The sequence below is a fragment of the Anser anser genome, assembly GCF_964211835.1.
Source record: "Anser anser genome assembly, chromosome: 1".
Taxonomy (NCBI): Eukaryota; Metazoa; Chordata; class Aves; order Anseriformes; family Anatidae; genus Anser; species Anser anser.
Window position 1 is genome coordinate 91,787,435 of NC_139720.1, and position 17,950 is coordinate 91,805,384.

Genomic DNA, 17,950 nt, shown 5'->3' on the forward strand with positions numbered 1-17,950 from the left:
TCCAACCTTTCTTTGAACACCTCCCAGGGACAGTGATGACACCACTTCCCTGGGCAACCCGTTCCAATGCCTGACTACTCTTCCTCAGAAGAAACTTCTGTTAATTTCCAACGTAAACCTTCCCTGCCACAACTTGAGTCTGTTCCCTCTAGTCATGTAACCCAACTGTTCTCACCAAGTCCTGCTACTGAGTCTCACCCTCACAAGCATCAACCATCAGCCCAAATCTCCTGTTCTTTTTCTTAATATGTGGTGAGTGACTAGCGTAACCAGCAACTGCTATTTCCTTCCTTTTTATCAGTACAGAGTTTAAGAACAGATGCTGAAATTCAGGGAAGTGGCCTGGAAAGTTAGATAATCATTCCTTTGAGTTTTCACCTCATTTGCAAAGTGAACTTGACCCTCATACAACTGTAGTGTCTAAGAAATACATCTCTTCTTGCTGAGATTGTAATTACTAAACTTCTAACGTCCTCAGAGTGTTTACATTGTTGTGTATAGTGTTTTTCTACAGTTTCAGCAACTTTGTTATGCTTTACATCTGATTTTGTTCCTATTGACTATCCTGTTTTCATTGGATAGTGGGTGTCCTTGATGCATAGGGAAGTTAGAGGAGCTACAAACATTTGAATCTAGGCTGTTATTTTTTTAACTATTGAACTCAAGTGTAGGTCCAAGGGTGTAACTGAGTGGCCAGCTCAGTGCCGCTGACAACTCTGATCTTGGCCTTCTCTCTTCACCTGAATGCAGCTGTCCCAGTGTAATGGGAAAACAGGTTGACATAAGACAAGACAAAAAGCTGAAGCAATGCTAAAAAAAAAAAAATCTCTAAGAGTCTGTCAGTACTTTATCTTCTGAAACCTTACTTTCTATTGTGTACAAGATTATGTAGTCTTGTGTGGTTTTTTTTGTTTGTTTGTTTTGTTTTTGTTTCTTAAAGTTCAGATTTCTACTTTAAAATTTCCTACGGTAGCATAACCTGCAGTTCTCGTGGTGGCAGCCAGAAATTGTCACAGCATTTCAGACAGGTTGCTGCTCTCTGATCTTGCTGTGGTGTAGATATTAGCTGACAGCTCTTGGGGCTGCTCTAATCTATCACTCCTGATCTGTGATAGAGCAACCATGGCTTTCGGAGCAGAAAAAAAAGTTCCTCCTGATGTAGTAATTTTTCTGTAATTTTTTCTTGCCTTTCTGCTGGCTGTGATGTTAGAACTGTGGTGGGTGCAACTTGGGCAACTTAAAGCAATTAGAAATGCAGAATTATTTAAGTCCCCTCTCTCCCAGAAATTAATCCATATTGCTGCCAGCCCTGTGTGGATTTTAGGCAGTGTTTATAGAGTCAGGTTGATCTAGCCAGAGCAGGACTTGATGACTGTTTCCTCTAACATGTTTCTCAGCTAAAACAGTAAAGCTGCTGGGGGAATCTTGTGCTGTCATCTCCTTTCTACTTACATACTGCAGCAACTTCTTACATCTATAAACAAATAAATGTTTGAACTAGTGGTAAAGTCGATTTTTATTACTTCTTTTTAAAAGCTGAATAGCATACAGCCAAAAGAATTGGATTTGACGTATAGGACTGAGCATCGAACCATAGTTTGTAATCCCGTAGTCCTGTCATAAAACAAGGAAAGATAGCATCCTGAAGAGAAATATGAAAAATTCTATAACTGGAGCAATCTGAGGAGCATTTTAGAGATCTTACGGGCTGCAGTGGGAATTAACTGCTATTGCTGTGACTTATGCCACAGGTGTATTTAACACAGTCAAGTTAAATCCTTGTTCTGTGAAGTTCATCTGTTAATCTGGCTTCGATCCTCCTGTCACCTGCTGTTGCTGAATGCGGGATGAACTGATCCTTATGTGCACTTGGCAGATAAGGCCTGGTTTTAAATCTCACTACAGTGGTAAAACAGGGATAGATGCACAAGGAAGGTAGTTGCACAGGTATGAAACCAGGTTTGATCTCACCAATTACAAAATATGTCTGTATAGCTCTAGCTTTTTATAGATCATTCCATCATAGCATCACAACTTTATTATTGTTATTACTGTTGCTGTTATTGTTGTTGTTGTATTTATTATTATTATTATTTTGGTACTAGATACAAAAAATATGTGCTAGCTATACAGTAACAAACGGCCCTGGTAAGTGCATCAACGCTTAAAATGCTGGAAATACATATACAGAATAAAATATGGAAGAAAAATTAAAATGTAATGAAGAAAAAGGTTTAGATGTCTTGATCAGCATTTTGCTGTTTAGAAGTCCTCAACAGAATCTTTCACAATTATGTATGTGTTATAGTTGAGTCACCAGACAAAGCTGCTTTCATCTGATTCCATATGCCTGAAACTGAGGATATTGCTCATGTTCATTAGCACTACACACTTATTTGTTTTATTGTTGTTAAATACTTCTAGCTCTTAAAAACAGTCACATTTATTTATTTCAGCTCTACTCATGACTTCTTTCTCAGAGCAACTGCTGAGATGTTTGATAACGCCTGGTGAGTATTTTGCTTTTAAGAACAAAATATTTTTCATTTCTGTAGAATCTGCAGTGACTGAGCGAGCAAGCTATTCTCTCACAGCTAGCTGGTAAAAACTTTGACAAAATTCAGCCACTTTCTACAAAAGTGTTACAGGAAATGGCAAATGAAACATGATCTGAATGAAACAGTGCAATCAGAATGTTTTGTTTTGCTTTGTCATTATTGTTGTGTTTGTTAATGGGAATGGGAAAAAGCATTTTATTGAACCAAACCTACATTACTGTGTTCACTACTGCAACAGTGACTGATGTCTGGGTCTACTCCATCTCTAGAAAACACTGGAGACATTCACTGTATCTCATAGGAGAGCATAGCTTAGAAAAGTAAATGCCAAACTGTTATAACAATTTGTCTGATTGCTTGAAAGAAATAATTAACAGCACTACAACTGGTAAGCTACCTAAACCTGAGTTGGCATGGTGGGGACATAGGTTGAAGTCTCTGATTTCCAGGTGTCTTGATTTCCAGGTTCCTGTTTATTGTAGGTTCCTTGTGTTAAACAATGAATCATGGTCTAGATCCAGCACTTCTAAACACAAAAGCTTATGTTGGAACTGGCGTGTTACTTTGTGGGGGAAGGAGGAGAGAGGATGGCATTTTCTCTTTAGCGTAATCTGTTACAATTAATCGTTCTACTTAAAAATTCCCACCAGCCATTCAACTACTGTGCAGAAGATCCAGCTTTTAGTAGGTAGTTAATGTTGATTTAACTTGTCCTTTTACCACAGTCACTCAGAGAACAGTTGTGGCTGACTATGTATTTACCGTCTCTCTTTCATTCTGCACACAGATTTACATTACTGCATATTGCTTTGTTTGTTTGTTTGTTTAGGATACTACTAAATAACCTCATAATTAAGCTATCAAGAATAAAAGAGAAATCACACTGTGGGCAACTTGTCAGCTGAAGTTACTTCATAATATAATGCTACAATAGTACAGTAGTTGTACATGGGGAAATAGTACTTTATTAATGTAATAGTTTTTATGTAGGTGAAAAAAACAGCATAAGTAGTTACCAATTTAATGCAAAAAATGTTCTTTCTAATTAAAAAACAAGTTACCATTTCCAAGACAAAAATAAATATTTTGAAAGTCATGAGGGCTAGAAAGTTATTCTTTATAATTCAAGCATTTTCAAAATATGCCTAGATGCAGGACTGAAATACTACATCAAGATAAAATGAAATGGTGAACATTTTTCAACTTTTGTAGCAGAATATTTTTACTTAAACAGCATGGGGGATGGGAGGGATTCTTGTGAAATGTGCCACAAAAACACAGTATAAGAGAAACTGCATATTGACAAGGTGTTAATTCATCAGTGTGGTACAGTAGCTTGAGAATATAAGGATATAAAATATATTGTCCACATCTGTTAATGCCTTCCTGGTAGGCTGGATACAGGAGAGAAGGAAGAGTTATTTGAGATACTTGTAAGTTAAAGGGTAATGTAATGCTTAAGTCCCTCTCTAACTTGCAAGAAACTAATGTTCTTTGAATTGCCCATTGGCAAGCTGTCTTGACATTTATAGGTGAGATTACTGAAGTGTAGCATGAAGCAATTAAGGAGAGATTCCTGCTGTGCCTTGCCTCTTGTCATTGATAAGGATACAGAAAACACCTGGGCTTATCTGCCCAGTCCCTTTGCTGCCAAAAAGTTGTAATGCCCTGTAAAATTCTTTTCCCCTCAGTCTATGTGATCTTGATGGTGAAAAGATATAATAGAGAAGATCCACTTAACCGTTCCGTAAGAGGATCAGATAGGAAGGGGTAACAGTGACAAGGAGTGTCTTTGTGAAATTAAACTCTCATATCTCTCACTAAACCCTGGTAGTTGGAGATGTGGAACCCTGTCCACATCAGGTGTTAATAAAAATGAGCAATTAAATGACAAAATATCAGCCTCAGAGGCACTCTCAAATGTCAGATCATTCCTGCATTTTGGTGCTGTAGACACATCCCAGCAAATTCACTTGATAAGTGCTATATGTCACAGATGTACGCTCAGATAAGCAATCAAGTTGGTACAAAAGCCGGGATACTAAAAACTGCATATCAACATCTGGAATGCCTAATGGTTATTTTATTATTTCTTAACTGTCCCTGAGGCATTTAAGTTTTCTGACCTTCCCCTTGCATCAGTAGCACTCTCAGCTTCATTTCTTGTGAAATATTCAGTAGCTTGCATTCTAAAGCTTTCCACCTCTTAATCCTCTTATTGTCTCTCTTTGATATCAACCTTAGCTGCTGACATGACAGCTTTTTCCAATATGTATGTGAACTAAATGGCTTGGATAAAATCCAAGGAACATCGTGCCTCTTGGAGAATTGTATTAAACAGATATTGCATTAAGACCTTGCTACCCAGAGTTGTTTGTTTTGTGTTTTTCTTTAAGGAAAAAAAAAAAAGCCTAGAAAACTGTTGCCCGAAAGACAGCTTAATTCTACAAAACTTGTGAAGGGCACTCAGGGCTCACTGCTCTTGGTCAGTCCCATTTGCTGTAGGGCAGTCAGTATTGCTGAGCTTACCACAAACGAATACAAATGACTTTGAAGTCTAAATTATATCTCTTCCACAAGGAGGCTTTATTCCACTCCTGTAGATGACTTGTTAAAGGAAAAATTAAAACCTTTTGCCTTTCTTTTTTTTTTTTTTTTTAACCAAAACTTCTCTTCAGGAATCTCTTCCCTCTTACAAGAGCCAGACACAGGGCAGTTGGAAAGCAGACATGGGATGGTGGCCACCAAGCGCTGACAGCACCATGGCGCAGGTCCAGTGCCACTTCCCTGAGTAATTTGGTGTGCCAGGTAGTGATTCGTACGCTGGGGCTCAATCTGCTTCTTCCTGCAGTTGTCTCCAGTCAAAGTGGGACCATTCCCTATTTGTGTAAGTGGCGTCACCCTTTTACTAAAGGCAGGACCAGGATGGCATGCTTGGAGAGAAGTGCAGAATGGCTGACATTGGAAGGGACATCTGGAGGTTGTCTGGTCCAAGCTCTGTTCAGTTAGGGCCACCTACAGCAGGCTGCCCATGACTGTGTCCAGATGCCAAAACCTGTCCCTGCTGCTGCTGCTGCTTCTCTCTTCCTCAGATGGGAAGGACCCTATGATCAGCCTTGGGTTTGAAAGGAAGAAATAACCTTTCTTTCCCTGCTGTTTGCATCCTGGGAGATAGGGAGAAAGGGGAGAGGAGGTTGTATTTGCTGGTATGTGTGAAAGGCCTTCAGCTCTGATTGCCTCTTCTAATGTGTTTTTGTGTTGCCTTCTAAGCAGCTCCTCAGAGGTGATACTGTTCACAACTTACAAACTGGTTTCTAAATAAAAATAATATGAGATAGTGCTGTAGATTGCTGAGGATCTTAAGACTGTGACCTTTGAGGCCGTACACCAATGTGTTTATGTTGGAGTAGCGCTAGCTGACTGCTCCTCCAAGCAGCCTGCTGTGGCTTTCGGACGCTCTGAAGGCTGCAGTTAGGAAAAGGCATGTTCCTGGCATCCTGGTGGCTTGGGGCATGTCAGTGTTGGGTTGCTGTTTCCATACTCCGTGGGGTAGCCTCTGCCATGCTTGGCCATGTGTCTGCAGGAAGGGGAGAGCTTCTGCCCCTGTGGCACAAATCCAGCAATGCAATGCACCAGGAAAAGAGGGGAGAGAAAAAATAGATTAAAGCAGCCCCAAACCAGGCTTCAGTCAGGGTTCTGGTTTCATAAGTTCTGCTTCTTTTCTCTGGGGATGTCACAAGGGAGCAGGCAGTCCTCTGTTTCAAAGGACTGTTTGATTAATTTTATTTATTCTGTATTATTTTTGAGATGGTGTGAGTTAGAAGGATTCATTTTTCAACCTAAAGGTTCTGTCAGTAACTTTGCAGTGTTTGTTTTCAGAGGCTCACGAGCAACCAGACTTGACATATTCACTGGTAAGCACAGTGAGCCCCGTGATAGAGGAAGTGACGCTAATTCCCCCCAGGAAACATATGGAGAGTGTACTGGTCTGTGACCAGTTCTTCTATTTAATGCATCTGCCTGCACACTGTCTTGGGAGTTGAAAGCTCAGCTTTGGAAATGTCAGGTGATGACATTTTCATTTTCCTTTGAAAACTATCCCACAGTCAAATGGATCTCACCTTTTAAGAGGCTTTTTTTTTTCTTCCCTCCCCATGACCATCTATAGTCTTTATGCTTCAAACAGAAGGCATGCAAAACTGTGTTTTTCATTTGGATGTATAAGCATATTGCTAGGAATTACCAACACCAGTAAACGTGTTAGCATACTGTGAGTTCAGCTTCCTAGCAGAAAAGGGTTTTTGGTTTAGTCAGGTGAGCTGTTTTAAATTGAACTTTCTATTTTCTGTCATTGATGGCAAAGGGCTATCTGCTGCAGAGAGCTGACCCTCCTCAGACTTGTTCTGGACATCGATCTTGCTAGGAACTGGAGTTTACTTGGTCTAATTCCCCTACCACCACCATTTTCCAACAATAAAAATCCAGCAATTTTTTTTCTTATACTATAGGACATATTTTAAAATAGATCTTTTCATAATGCTGTGTTGTTCCAGAAGTCTTCACTTCTGCTCCTCCCTACTTCCTCCATGTGTGTGGTTTACTTCACTTGCTGCCAGGAGCATCAGATGCAGCCTTGAATGGAGGCCAGCAATTGCACAGCTCTCATCAGGTTTGAAAGGGATGCCATGACGAGTTTCCTCTCTGTGCAGCTTGGAACAAAATGAAATACGTCCATATGTAGAACACAACTGCAATAATTGACAAAAAGCTAGGGTTAGAATAGCATATGAGAATATTTTATCAGTTCTCTACTGTGGGGGTGAAGGAGAATTTTTAACCCAAATACTGAATCACTATTAATTGGCTATGTATATATTTTTATTTCCTTTCCAGTGGGTAGTGGTGAGCTACAAAGAAAATTTCTTCTGTGCTTTCTAGACAATAGACATGGTGACCTCTGGTAAGGTAGTTACATAAGTGCTAATCTGCGTGGTTAAAGGGAATTTTCTTGAAATGAATGGAATACCGTGCATATAGAGCCATTTATTATACAACTAAAATATGCCTTAATCAATAAAGAACATTTGCACATTATTTTATGAGAAGAAAAAAATAATATGAGATTGGGGAGGATTGTTTTCTGTTGTTTCAATGATGACTTTGCATTTTTTAGAAGAATAAAATGCGAAATTGATCTTTAGCAAAGCCTATCTAGCTTGCTTTAAGCAGTAGCACCACCACATGTCTGGAAGCAGCCAGAGGTCCAAAGCACAGTAGTAACTCTTAATTCTGTAATTAGGAAAAAATAAAAATAAAAACTCATTTAAATGAAAATTTCTGATAGCTTTTGTTAGTTATGTAAAACCAGGACGTTAGTTACAATTCACAAGCCAAATTAATTTCCCTGATAAATATCCTTCCTAAAATTCTTTTCCCATCTTTTCTTATTTAAGGCATTTCTTATATTATGCCTAAAGTGTTTAAGGTCACAGGGCTCTCCCTGCATTGCATTCTCTCTGGAATTCATGTTTTGTTAGCTAGTTGCTACAGCCCTTGCTGCATTTGTCCTTTAGTTTTATCAGTGCACGTTGGGAACTCCTGGCAGAAGAAGGTGAAAATCTAGACCAAAAAATCACTGTCTAGTTGATGTCCTGAAAACTGATTTTTTTTTCTTTAAATAGCACATATATAAGAATGAAATCTGGGTCTCTCATGCTCTCTTAGATAGTCACTCAAGACAAATTTTAACTTAAGTCACAGGCACTGAGAAATCAAAAGAGCACTACAGACTGCTTTTTGCTCTGAATTCTCAAATTCTCCTTGTGCCATATTGTTACTGCCATGGAAAGCTGACCTACAACATTGCAGTGAGAGGGTCAAAAATAATATTGGCAAAGGTAAGTATGACCTTTTGTTTGGAAGACAATGAGGGAAGAAGCTTGCAAGGAATAGTCATTCATTTTCCTAAAATATCTAAAGCACTAATTAAACCATGATTTAAACATAAATTAATGTGTGGTATTCATTATTGAAGTGTGACTGGCACCTCAGTTCCCAGTATTGTGCTTGAGCCAGGTAAAGAATAACCCTTGAAGTTCAGTTATCAGGATAAGGCCATTTATCCTCTAAATGCAGTATTTTAAGAAAATTCGTATCAATGCCATCTGCTCATGAGAAAATATTCCACATAAGCTCATATTGCTGCATATTATATTTTTCTATATGATCTCACACAGTTTCCTAAAAGCTCTTTTTTACAAATGACTGTTGTGGTGGTAACTTTCATTGTTTTGGAGACTATATGGTAAAAATTTACATAATTTGGTCATTGTGTTTTGCAAGTTGACATATGGATAGTATTAAAGTGCCCTGCTACAACAATACACTAGTGCACAGCTCATTCTTCTCAGGAGAAGTAGCTACACACTGTTGTACTGGGGGGTCCTTAGCCATCTTGGTTGTCTGTTTTCTTTTTATTTATTTTTTTTTAAGACAACATTTGCCCTTTCTAGGAGTAACCAAATAACCTTGTAATCAAAAAGGTATCAAAAAGGTACACTTGATGTCTTGGTTGTTTCATGTTGCTGCCAAGAGGATAAAGGCAAAATCTGTGTCTTGGTATCTTTAAGCTTAATGCAGGTTGAAAATAAACTGTTTCCAAAACAGGTTTGTCAGGTATTCTTGTAAGCCAGTTCTTTATATTTAAGTCTTTGAAAGACATCTTATATGAGGATTTTCCTTGAAAGAAGAGCTCCACTTTACCTACAGCAGCAAGTACCTACCAGATCTACTGGCACTGTGGTAGAAAACAGCATCCTTGGAGCATGTTTGATTGCAATAGTAGCATTTTGTTATGGGGCAGAGAATCAGAGTCTAGTTTCTGATGTGTCCAGTCAGCTATCCCATGACTAGCCACTTGCCTTTACCGCTTTTCTCCTTATGTTGGAAAAGGGAAAACTGTACTCACATCCTCAGAATACTGAAGATCAAATACGCTCATTCTCCTGAAATACCCACAGCGTTGTACCAAATGTGATTTAAATATCAGCTGATTTGTAAATAAAGATTAATCTTTAGGGTTTTACATGGGTAAAGAGTGAATTAGGCCATTTAAGTTTAGCTATTTGTCTCTGCAATCCATTTCTGGCTTCTGCCATCAACTAGAGCAGGAAGAGATACGTGTGTATGAGCTGGAGAGTGTGTTAAGCAGGGGGAACATGTGTATGGTTCCTACCGAGCTGAACAATTGTTAATGCACACTTGAGTTCTGATAACTGCTTTCTTCTGAATTATCATGAATGAGAGGAGTACGAAGAAAAATACTGTATGTTTTTGAAACTGCAGATTGTGCAATTTAGGGTATTATCTAGTGATTGCCTTATAGGCACAATTCAGTAAGTGAATGGCCTGTTTGTATTTTGGAGGAAGCAAATGATTTCATTTGTTCTGGGAGGTTTTCTAAATGGACATGAGTCTCCAAGTTGATTAGACACTGATGACAGACTGAAATCCAAGGGTTTGCTTTGAAATCATAGGCTCACAACCAATTCTCTAGCAATTCACTTAATGACAAGTTCCAAAATCTAGATAAAGTTATGTTAATGTGAGTAGTGAAAAGCTAATGGGTTATCTAACTCAGTGTTTAGATTACAGCTGTTGCTGGTAATGCAGATGAACCTCTTGAATTCTTATTTTTTTGGTTATCTATAAGAAATATTCCAGAAATGTATTTTCTAATCTTTCTACCTGATACTGTCTCAAAGGTTTTCAGAAAAAAATTCTGCAGTTTTCATTCATATTTGTGTTTCATATAGATGTAGTTTCTATCTGATCTAGTTGGGAAAAACAGGCAAGTTCCTCAGCATGTAAATGCAATAGGGCAAAGCTGGGTAGAAAATGATTGTTCTCTTTTCTGTAAACTTTGCTTATCCTTGAATTACCTTAAACACAACAGCATTAGTACTGCAAATTTAATCTAAGCATGTTAAAATAGGGGCATCAGATGTCCTTCTGTCTTTTTAAAATAGAGTAACATCTTGACAACAATCTATTTGTGAGTAATCATCTTTTACCTAATTTTATTGCAAATCTGAAAGATTTCATATTATTCACTAAGAAAGAAGATGCAGTGACAGTGATTGGTACTCCTCTTAAATGTTTTGTGAGAAAGAAAGTCTTAATGAGGTAGTTTGTTTTTCTTTAATTGTCACGCAAACAGTTTGGATAAAGCTTTGACTTAAGTATCTGCTCTATCTGATTACATTTAAAACTTGGATGTTTAAGTGTGTGATGTTTCTAAATCATCAGTTTATGTTGTTTTGAATAATAAAATTATAAAAGCATACTTGAGAAAATTGAAAAATGTCTCCTCTTTAGAAAGGATGGCTATCAAGTGTGGTCTTCATTCAGAAATCACCACCTGTGTTTTTGAAGTTTATTTTGTTACAGAAGGATGAGTTAGTTGTGTGTTAGTTGTAAACCTGCCAACATCTGAAGGTAAGAAAACACCTGACTGGCAGCTGTACCTGGTGGGGCCTGGTGTACCATGGTGAGCTGCAGATCCTACCAGAGCCTCCCATTTCATCCGCTCCCCTCTGACCAGGATGAGTGGCAGTGAGGAGAAGGCCTCCTTTCTGAGGTGAACAAAGCAGCTTCACAGAGCAGGGGCTGAATAACCAATTTCTTGTGCAACCCCAAACAACTTTCCTAGATAAATGACTCATTGTTTTTACTCATTACAGGGTGTAAAGCTGATTCACTACAGCAAGCCTCGTACACTTGGCAGGGTAAGCAACAACACGGGCTGAGAAATATTGAAAAAAAAAAAAAAAGCGGAGCTGAAAGATGAGTATGAAAAAGAGGAAAGAGGGAACAGCTAATCTTTAGTCATTCATTTTATTTCTTTCTGATAGTCATTCAATAAATGTGTGGCAAAGAATGGATGTGAATCCAGTTCTTAAGGCTGCAAGACTGTGATAACAAAATAATTAAGGCATTCTTCTTCATGTTTATAGCTGACTTCCATAGGTTGTTAGTTGGGTGTTTGGCCACTTTTGCTACCTTTTTCAGAGATTGTCCTTGAAAAGATCCCTGCAGAAATAGTATTTGCAACATACATTTCAGAACTATTCATCCCAAGTTTTGGAAATAAAATGAAAACTAGCTGTTACCAAATTATTTCTAGAGCTTTAATATCCCAAACAAAAACTTGTTACAATTAGCATCTTTCTCATCTTTTACTTTGTAAGGTTAATTACATGGAGGATTAGAATTACAATTGTTTCATTTAAGATCTGTCAAAGAAGGAGAAAGTTCAAAGGTAATTTTTTTTTCTTAATTTTGAAAAAAAAAATAGTGTAGGGATGTGATTATTTCAAATAATTGTCCTAAAGTTTTTGTGGTGACCAAATACAAGAAAATATCTCACAGGTTATGAAGTTTCTGTGTTTAGGCGGCATCGATCACTTTGAAATACCTTCTAAATAGAATGACTGAATTGATGCGGCTGTTTGGTGCCATCTGTGGTGTAAATGGTAAGTATACAAAGCTACTGTTTTAACAGTGACAGTTTGATAAAGATCTTAAGATGTCATTCAGGAGCGGCAATGCTAATGTGCAGTGACAACGAAGTACCATTTGGGATCAAAAGCTATAACAAATGATTTAGGATGTTACAAAAAAAAATCAGCCACATTTACTATACTTTAAGAAGAACCCACATAGACTTTTTTTTGTCCTTCACCTTTGCGGTGAGCTTTTTTTAGTGTCTTTACTGTCTAACACATGATCCATGACCCTCTTTTTTTCTTACTGTTTTTCTTACACAACAGGAGTGATTTTCTTTCTTCTTCACAGTCTTAATTTTACAGATAATTTGGAGTTCTACATCATTTCCTGCAATTTCTCTTCTTGTTGTCTTGGCCTGAATCTGCATAGGGTAGTATTCTGATTATGATGGCCCAGGCACCCAAAAGAGACAAAATTTGGAAAGAGAAATCAGAGTACCTCCCCTCCTCTTCTACTTTCAGCAAGCTCAGGGAGCATGCATTTTTTCCATTTATCCTAGTAGGACTAGGAGCTGAAACTTTCAGCATTATTTATATACTTTTATTTGAAGTACACCTCAGAAAATAATAGCCCTCTTTTTGTTTTTCTGGAAAATGAGTATTTTTCTCTGGAAACGTTTTTTATTTATTTATTTATTTATTTTATTACTTGAAACATAAGAACAATGGAGATCTCAGCTGTGCATAGTAACTAATGGATCAGATGGTTTGAATGCTGGGCTGCTGAACAGGTGACATAGCTGCACTGGACTAATGGATGAATTTCTGTAGCAGACATAGTGGGAGAAGGGTCTGGTCTGGCATGCTAATAACACCTTTGGTGTTAGTAATTTATTTTTTTGGGGGGGGGGGAGTTCTGAAAATGCAGGTAACGAGGAGACTTGATCATGGGAATGAAAGGGGATGGCATTATGTGGCATTATGGCAATAATACTCATATTCATTTTTCAGTGAGAGTTCTTGAACTGTATAGAAAACGTTTTTAAAATAAAAAATCAACTGCTGTCTCTGGTATTTGGAATTTTTTTATGAGAACTACCTAGAAGGGAAAAAAGGGCAAGTTCAGCTCTTAAAAAGGAAGAAGCCCCATTGGGATAGGGGATGCTTTCTTTAGTGAGTAATCTTTGGTTTTGGGTTGGATTTTTGCTTTTTTGTTTTTTGCTTTTTTGAATTAGCATTTTTTGTTTGTGCATGTCTTTGGTATATACCCATAAGAACTACAGTTTCAGTTAATTTTTGCAAGGCATCATTGATTCACTGCCACACATACCGTCCAGTGATGCTTATAGAAGGAAGTTCAAACCTGTTGTGATTTTTTTGTTGGGAGCATGGAGGGGAGAGCTTTTTCTTGACATTTAGTGAGGGGGAATGTCAGATATGGCTATAGTTTCTGCTACTAAATTTTTAGAAGGAATGCCTTAGAAATCTTGATCCTACAGGGAACAGACATGGACTAAACAGAAGAGGTTTCTGGAGGCCAAAGGAATGCATGAGGAAAAAAAAAAAAAAAGAAAAATAGAGGTTACGAAAAATGAATCCTACAGAAAAACAGCAAAAGTCTTCTAACCTCCCATGCTTCTGTGCAGAATTCAGCAGCAAACCCTGGTGAGCACAAAGCACAGGGAAAGTGGGGGGCTGAACTTCTGGTCCTGGAGTGGAGCTCTAAGCAAATGGGGGAAGAATGAACAGACTGCAAAACCAAATTCAGATCTCACTGTTTTGAGGTCACCTTGCTGGCAGTCAGGTCAGGATGCTCTTTTGTTGAGCATTTGGGAATATTTCCAAAAAATGTATTTTTTTAATATCTTAGGTAGTGGTTCATCATCAGTAATACTATATGCTGTGCTAACGGAGCCGTACATAAAAGGCAGCTTTCTTCCTTACACTAGCTAAACTTCCTCTCCCTACCTTGCTTCCCTTCTTTGAGCTAAACAAGGATTTACTATTTGAGATTCGGCAGGGAAAGTGCCAAGACCATTTATGAAAATGTTTTTTGCAGTTTTCTATCTATTGACAGTTTGGGAGGAGCACACCAGATATTGTCTTCCTTGCATGAGTCCTCCAAAGGCTTTGCCCAAAAACTATGACCAGGAAAGAGAAGAGCTAACAATGCAACATAAGCAAGGCAGGAAAGCACCGTGACCTCCATCTCTCCCTGCAACTCAGGTCGGGGGCGTCAAGGACACTTTAGTTTAATACCTCTGAAAAGGTTGTGTGTTCTTTGTTCATTATGCACCTAATATTCTCCACACAATAGAGTTTATGCTTTGCGGTCTGCAAATAAACTTATTTACATGCAAAATATTTCAGCCTTCCAGAATGACAGTCACAGGAAGACTATGTAGTTATTACTGTGTTTTTACCCATGGGTGAGAATATTTCTTCAATCTGAGAAGGCAGTAGCAAACCACATACATTTTTTTCTTCTCTGGATGCAGGTGAGCAGATTTGCATTATTGTTACACTTTTATATGTTTTAATTTTCAAACCAGTGCACTTGAAAGCTTAAATGACCTTTCTGGAATGGTGGGAAATTGATTTAGATGGCAGGGTGACTTATAATTTAAGCAAAGTTCAAATCACATTGGCAGGCAAGTCTGCTTAAGTGTAATCACCTGTGACAAAAAAAAAAAGAGAGAGAAAAAAATACAAAACTTGGCAGTAACTGCAACCTAAGGCAGCAAACTTAGTACAAAATATAATCACCTTAACAGTTTTTTCATTTTTTTTTCCTTGAGTGTCTCCAAAGTATAGAAAAAGAGACACGATATAGGATTATAGGTCATTTATGCAGCTCTTTTTTAATGGTTCCTCAATCTTTTAACCTGTCATTTATACAAAATTGCTTTTAAAATAGATCTTTCTGTGCCTGATTAGTACACAAGTTCCCATTCATGCTGGGACCTGATCCAGCTCTCAAATATCAGCAGAGAGGAACTCCTACTAAGTGTACAAGCTGAAGCAATCAATTATTTAGCAGCTAAGTTGTTAACACTGTATCTTTACAGAAGGATTGATCATTGGCTCTATTATTCTGTAGCACAGGTGGTAATAAATAAATGGCTGCTGAGTCTTCTAATAGATGAGCTATGTGTACGAGGGTCTGGTAAAGCACGAGCTCATCTGAATACAGATTATTTGGGAATTTCAAAACCCAGATGACTGGCACAGAGTGGTCCTGCGTTTGCTGGGTATTCAGCTTGTCATAGTCAGATCTGTCTGGTACACACAAAACGTTATTGTGAGTTCCTCTTGCTTTACGGTCTGTGGCTGATAGATGCTCATGCCATGCCTTCTGTGAGGGAAAGAACTTAAAGCAAGTCCTCAGGAAGAATTTTTTCTGTCCTCTTAAGCTGTTGGCACTGATGAATTACAATTTTGGCATGCTGTCCCCTGGTTGACTTGATTTTTGTTTTGATCTGGTCTGTCTTGCAGCAATTTTATCAGGTTTAAGCTTACTGCCATTTAGGTGCAAGTTTTCTCATCCTGTATCCTTTGTGGCTGTGGAGTCCAAAAGTAGATTTTTTCCTAAGTGCTTAACCTTGACCTTATTTCTGTCCTCTCAAGTTAACAGCATTTTGTCAGCACAGTGCTCTTGAAAATCTTTCCCCACCTGTTGCTTGTAATCTGCTTGTTTGCTGCAGGGTGAGATGCAGATTGAACCTGTCATGTACACAGCTGGATGTCATAAATGATTCATACCTATTTTCAAACAAGTGTACTTTATGGAAAAGTCTTTGTTCTAAGTGCTTTATAGACTCGCCAAGCCACTAAGCCTAACAACCTAAATAGGAAAGGACCAATGGTCTGCTTCATGTTTTGGCTGATGACATATCTTTCCTTAAAACAAAATTGCAATCACCAAATCAGCTGCTACAGCTCAAACTCTTGAAACTATGTATCACAAACTTGTGACTTTGCTATTTTTGTTTTCAGCTTGCCCCCCAGCTGTCTTATCCTGCCACAAGTAACTCTTGCTCTGTGCCTTTATTCTCACATCCTGCTGAGCCTAAGAGCTCTTTTAAGGAATTCACATTCTTTACATATCTATATTAAGATGTTTGTGTTCAGATAATGATTTTCTTTACAAGACTATTATCATTTCTCCCACTTTTTTTTCTAATTGTGATAACTGCTCATTTGTGATAAACTGTTCAACAATAATAAACTAACTGCTCCTGCTAGGCAAATTTTCCATTGTGAGCTATAAACAGTTTGCTCAGTCACTACAGGTGTTTGAGCAAATTTATGACCTCCCTACCTATTTTAATTTTGTAAACACTTCAGTTGAAATAGATACATAAAGCAAACTGCTGAGCCCAAGTAGCAAGCAGCATGCCAAGAACTTGAAAGGTACACTTGGTAGGGGGAGAGATATCAAAGCGTGGGAGACATGTAAAATGCTGAGTGATGAGGAATAAGGAGATGCTAATAAGTGCTGGCTTGAGGAAAGGTCATGCTGAAGAACTGTGGTATTAGCATAGGAAAATCTTTAGCTTCTGTCCTGAGGAGTTGCTTTTTGTTGCTTGAAGTCTCAAGGTGTCTGCCTGTTAAGTAGAGTCGAGAAATGAGTTGCTGAAGGTTTCCCGTCATGAATCAGAAAGCACTCTGGATCAGAAAGGGTTGCTGGAATGTTTCCGTTTCTCCAGCAAAAAGCATATATGATGCAAGCTAACTAGTACCTTCTAAATGACCTCTGAAAGTCACTTGCAATTCTTCAGTGTTCAGCCCAGAGCACCTGTGGGACCTGGTGCCGCTGCCACCACACAACTGCAGCAGGCACCATTTTGTGATCAGCCTCCTCTGCCAGCAGTCGTGCAGTACCGTCCTCACTGCAGATGCTGGGTAAATACAAAAGTCACTTACGAGAGACCAAGAAATGTAATTCCTCCTGAAGATAAACTGATTATTCTGTTGTTCTAAATGTGTGTTTTAATGACAACATTCACTTTTCCATCACTTTGTATCTCATCTCTTTCTAGCATTATATTCATTTCATTTTCATGTCCCTCCTTTATTCAATCACTTTTAAATATTAAGCCCATTATGTTGGTTCTGTCATATTTAATGGACTTTTCTGTGATTTGATTTATTTAAGTACCAATTGCTTTTTCTCTTTTTTAGTGTATCGTATCTGCTCTTGCTCATTTTTCCTACAAAATCAGAATCTCTTCAGGTCTTACAACATGCTTCTGCATTCTTACATTCACTGCACTAGAGAAAGTGACCCTAGACTGAAATGAAATCTAGCCGATTCCATACAATACCTCTCTCACCCAAGGGATCAGAGTTTAGTTCATTTGGTGTTTGTCGCTCATTTCTATTCCCTCAACCAGTGTGTGCCATTTCAAGCATTTGTTATTTATTTCAAGGAGGTGGTTGTAAGGCAAAGAAAGATCAGTTGGAATGATTCTTAGTAGTACTGACTTTAATTCATAACTTGTTTTTATAATTCTTTTGGTAGTGGAAAAGGAACGGAGTCCTTCTGGTTACACTGTTCTGTGCTGGGGAATTTCAGCTTCTCAGAATCAGGAAGGAAACAAATATTTTGTCTTACTCCTCTGCTATGAGTAAGTTGTTGCTTTTTAACTTCTGTCTGCTGCAAAGCATGCAGATGAGGGGTGACTGCTGGTGCCTGGGATGGAGTAGAAGCAGGGTAGATAGCTCTGCACCCCTGGCAGTGAGCTGGTCTCTCACTTCAGCCTCATCATCCCCTTTTCTTCAGCCTCGCAGTGCCCTGGGGCCCAACTCCTCCTCCAGATTGTCTGCATAAGGGCTTTAAGTCCTCCATCACTTCTGCTGTGCTTCCACTGGGTGTTTTTGCAG

General features: G+C 38.4%; 1 protein-coding gene across 4 annotated transcripts in view; it reads left to right on the top strand.

Moving 5' to 3' along the window:
- Positions 1 to 17,950, top strand: part of GUCA1C (guanylate cyclase activator 1C) — a 130,412-nt gene that overhangs the window by 30,714 nt on the left and 81,748 nt on the right. For 3 of the 4 annotated variants that reach the window (XM_083833008.1, XM_083833010.1, XM_083833009.1), the window contains exons 5-8: positions 2,457 to 2,510; positions 11,300 to 11,344; positions 11,988 to 12,091; positions 13,564 to 13,729. The exons of the other annotated variant lie outside the window; for it this stretch is intronic. In XM_083833008.1, the coding sequence (XP_083689134.1) occupies positions 13,697 to 13,729 (33 nt within the window). In that variant the 5' untranslated portion in view covers positions 2,457 to 2,510; positions 11,300 to 11,344; positions 11,988 to 12,091; positions 13,564 to 13,696. The remainder of the gene's footprint in view (positions 1 to 2,456; positions 2,511 to 11,299; positions 11,345 to 11,987; positions 12,092 to 13,563; positions 13,730 to 17,950) is intronic. 4 annotated transcript variants of the gene reach the window in all.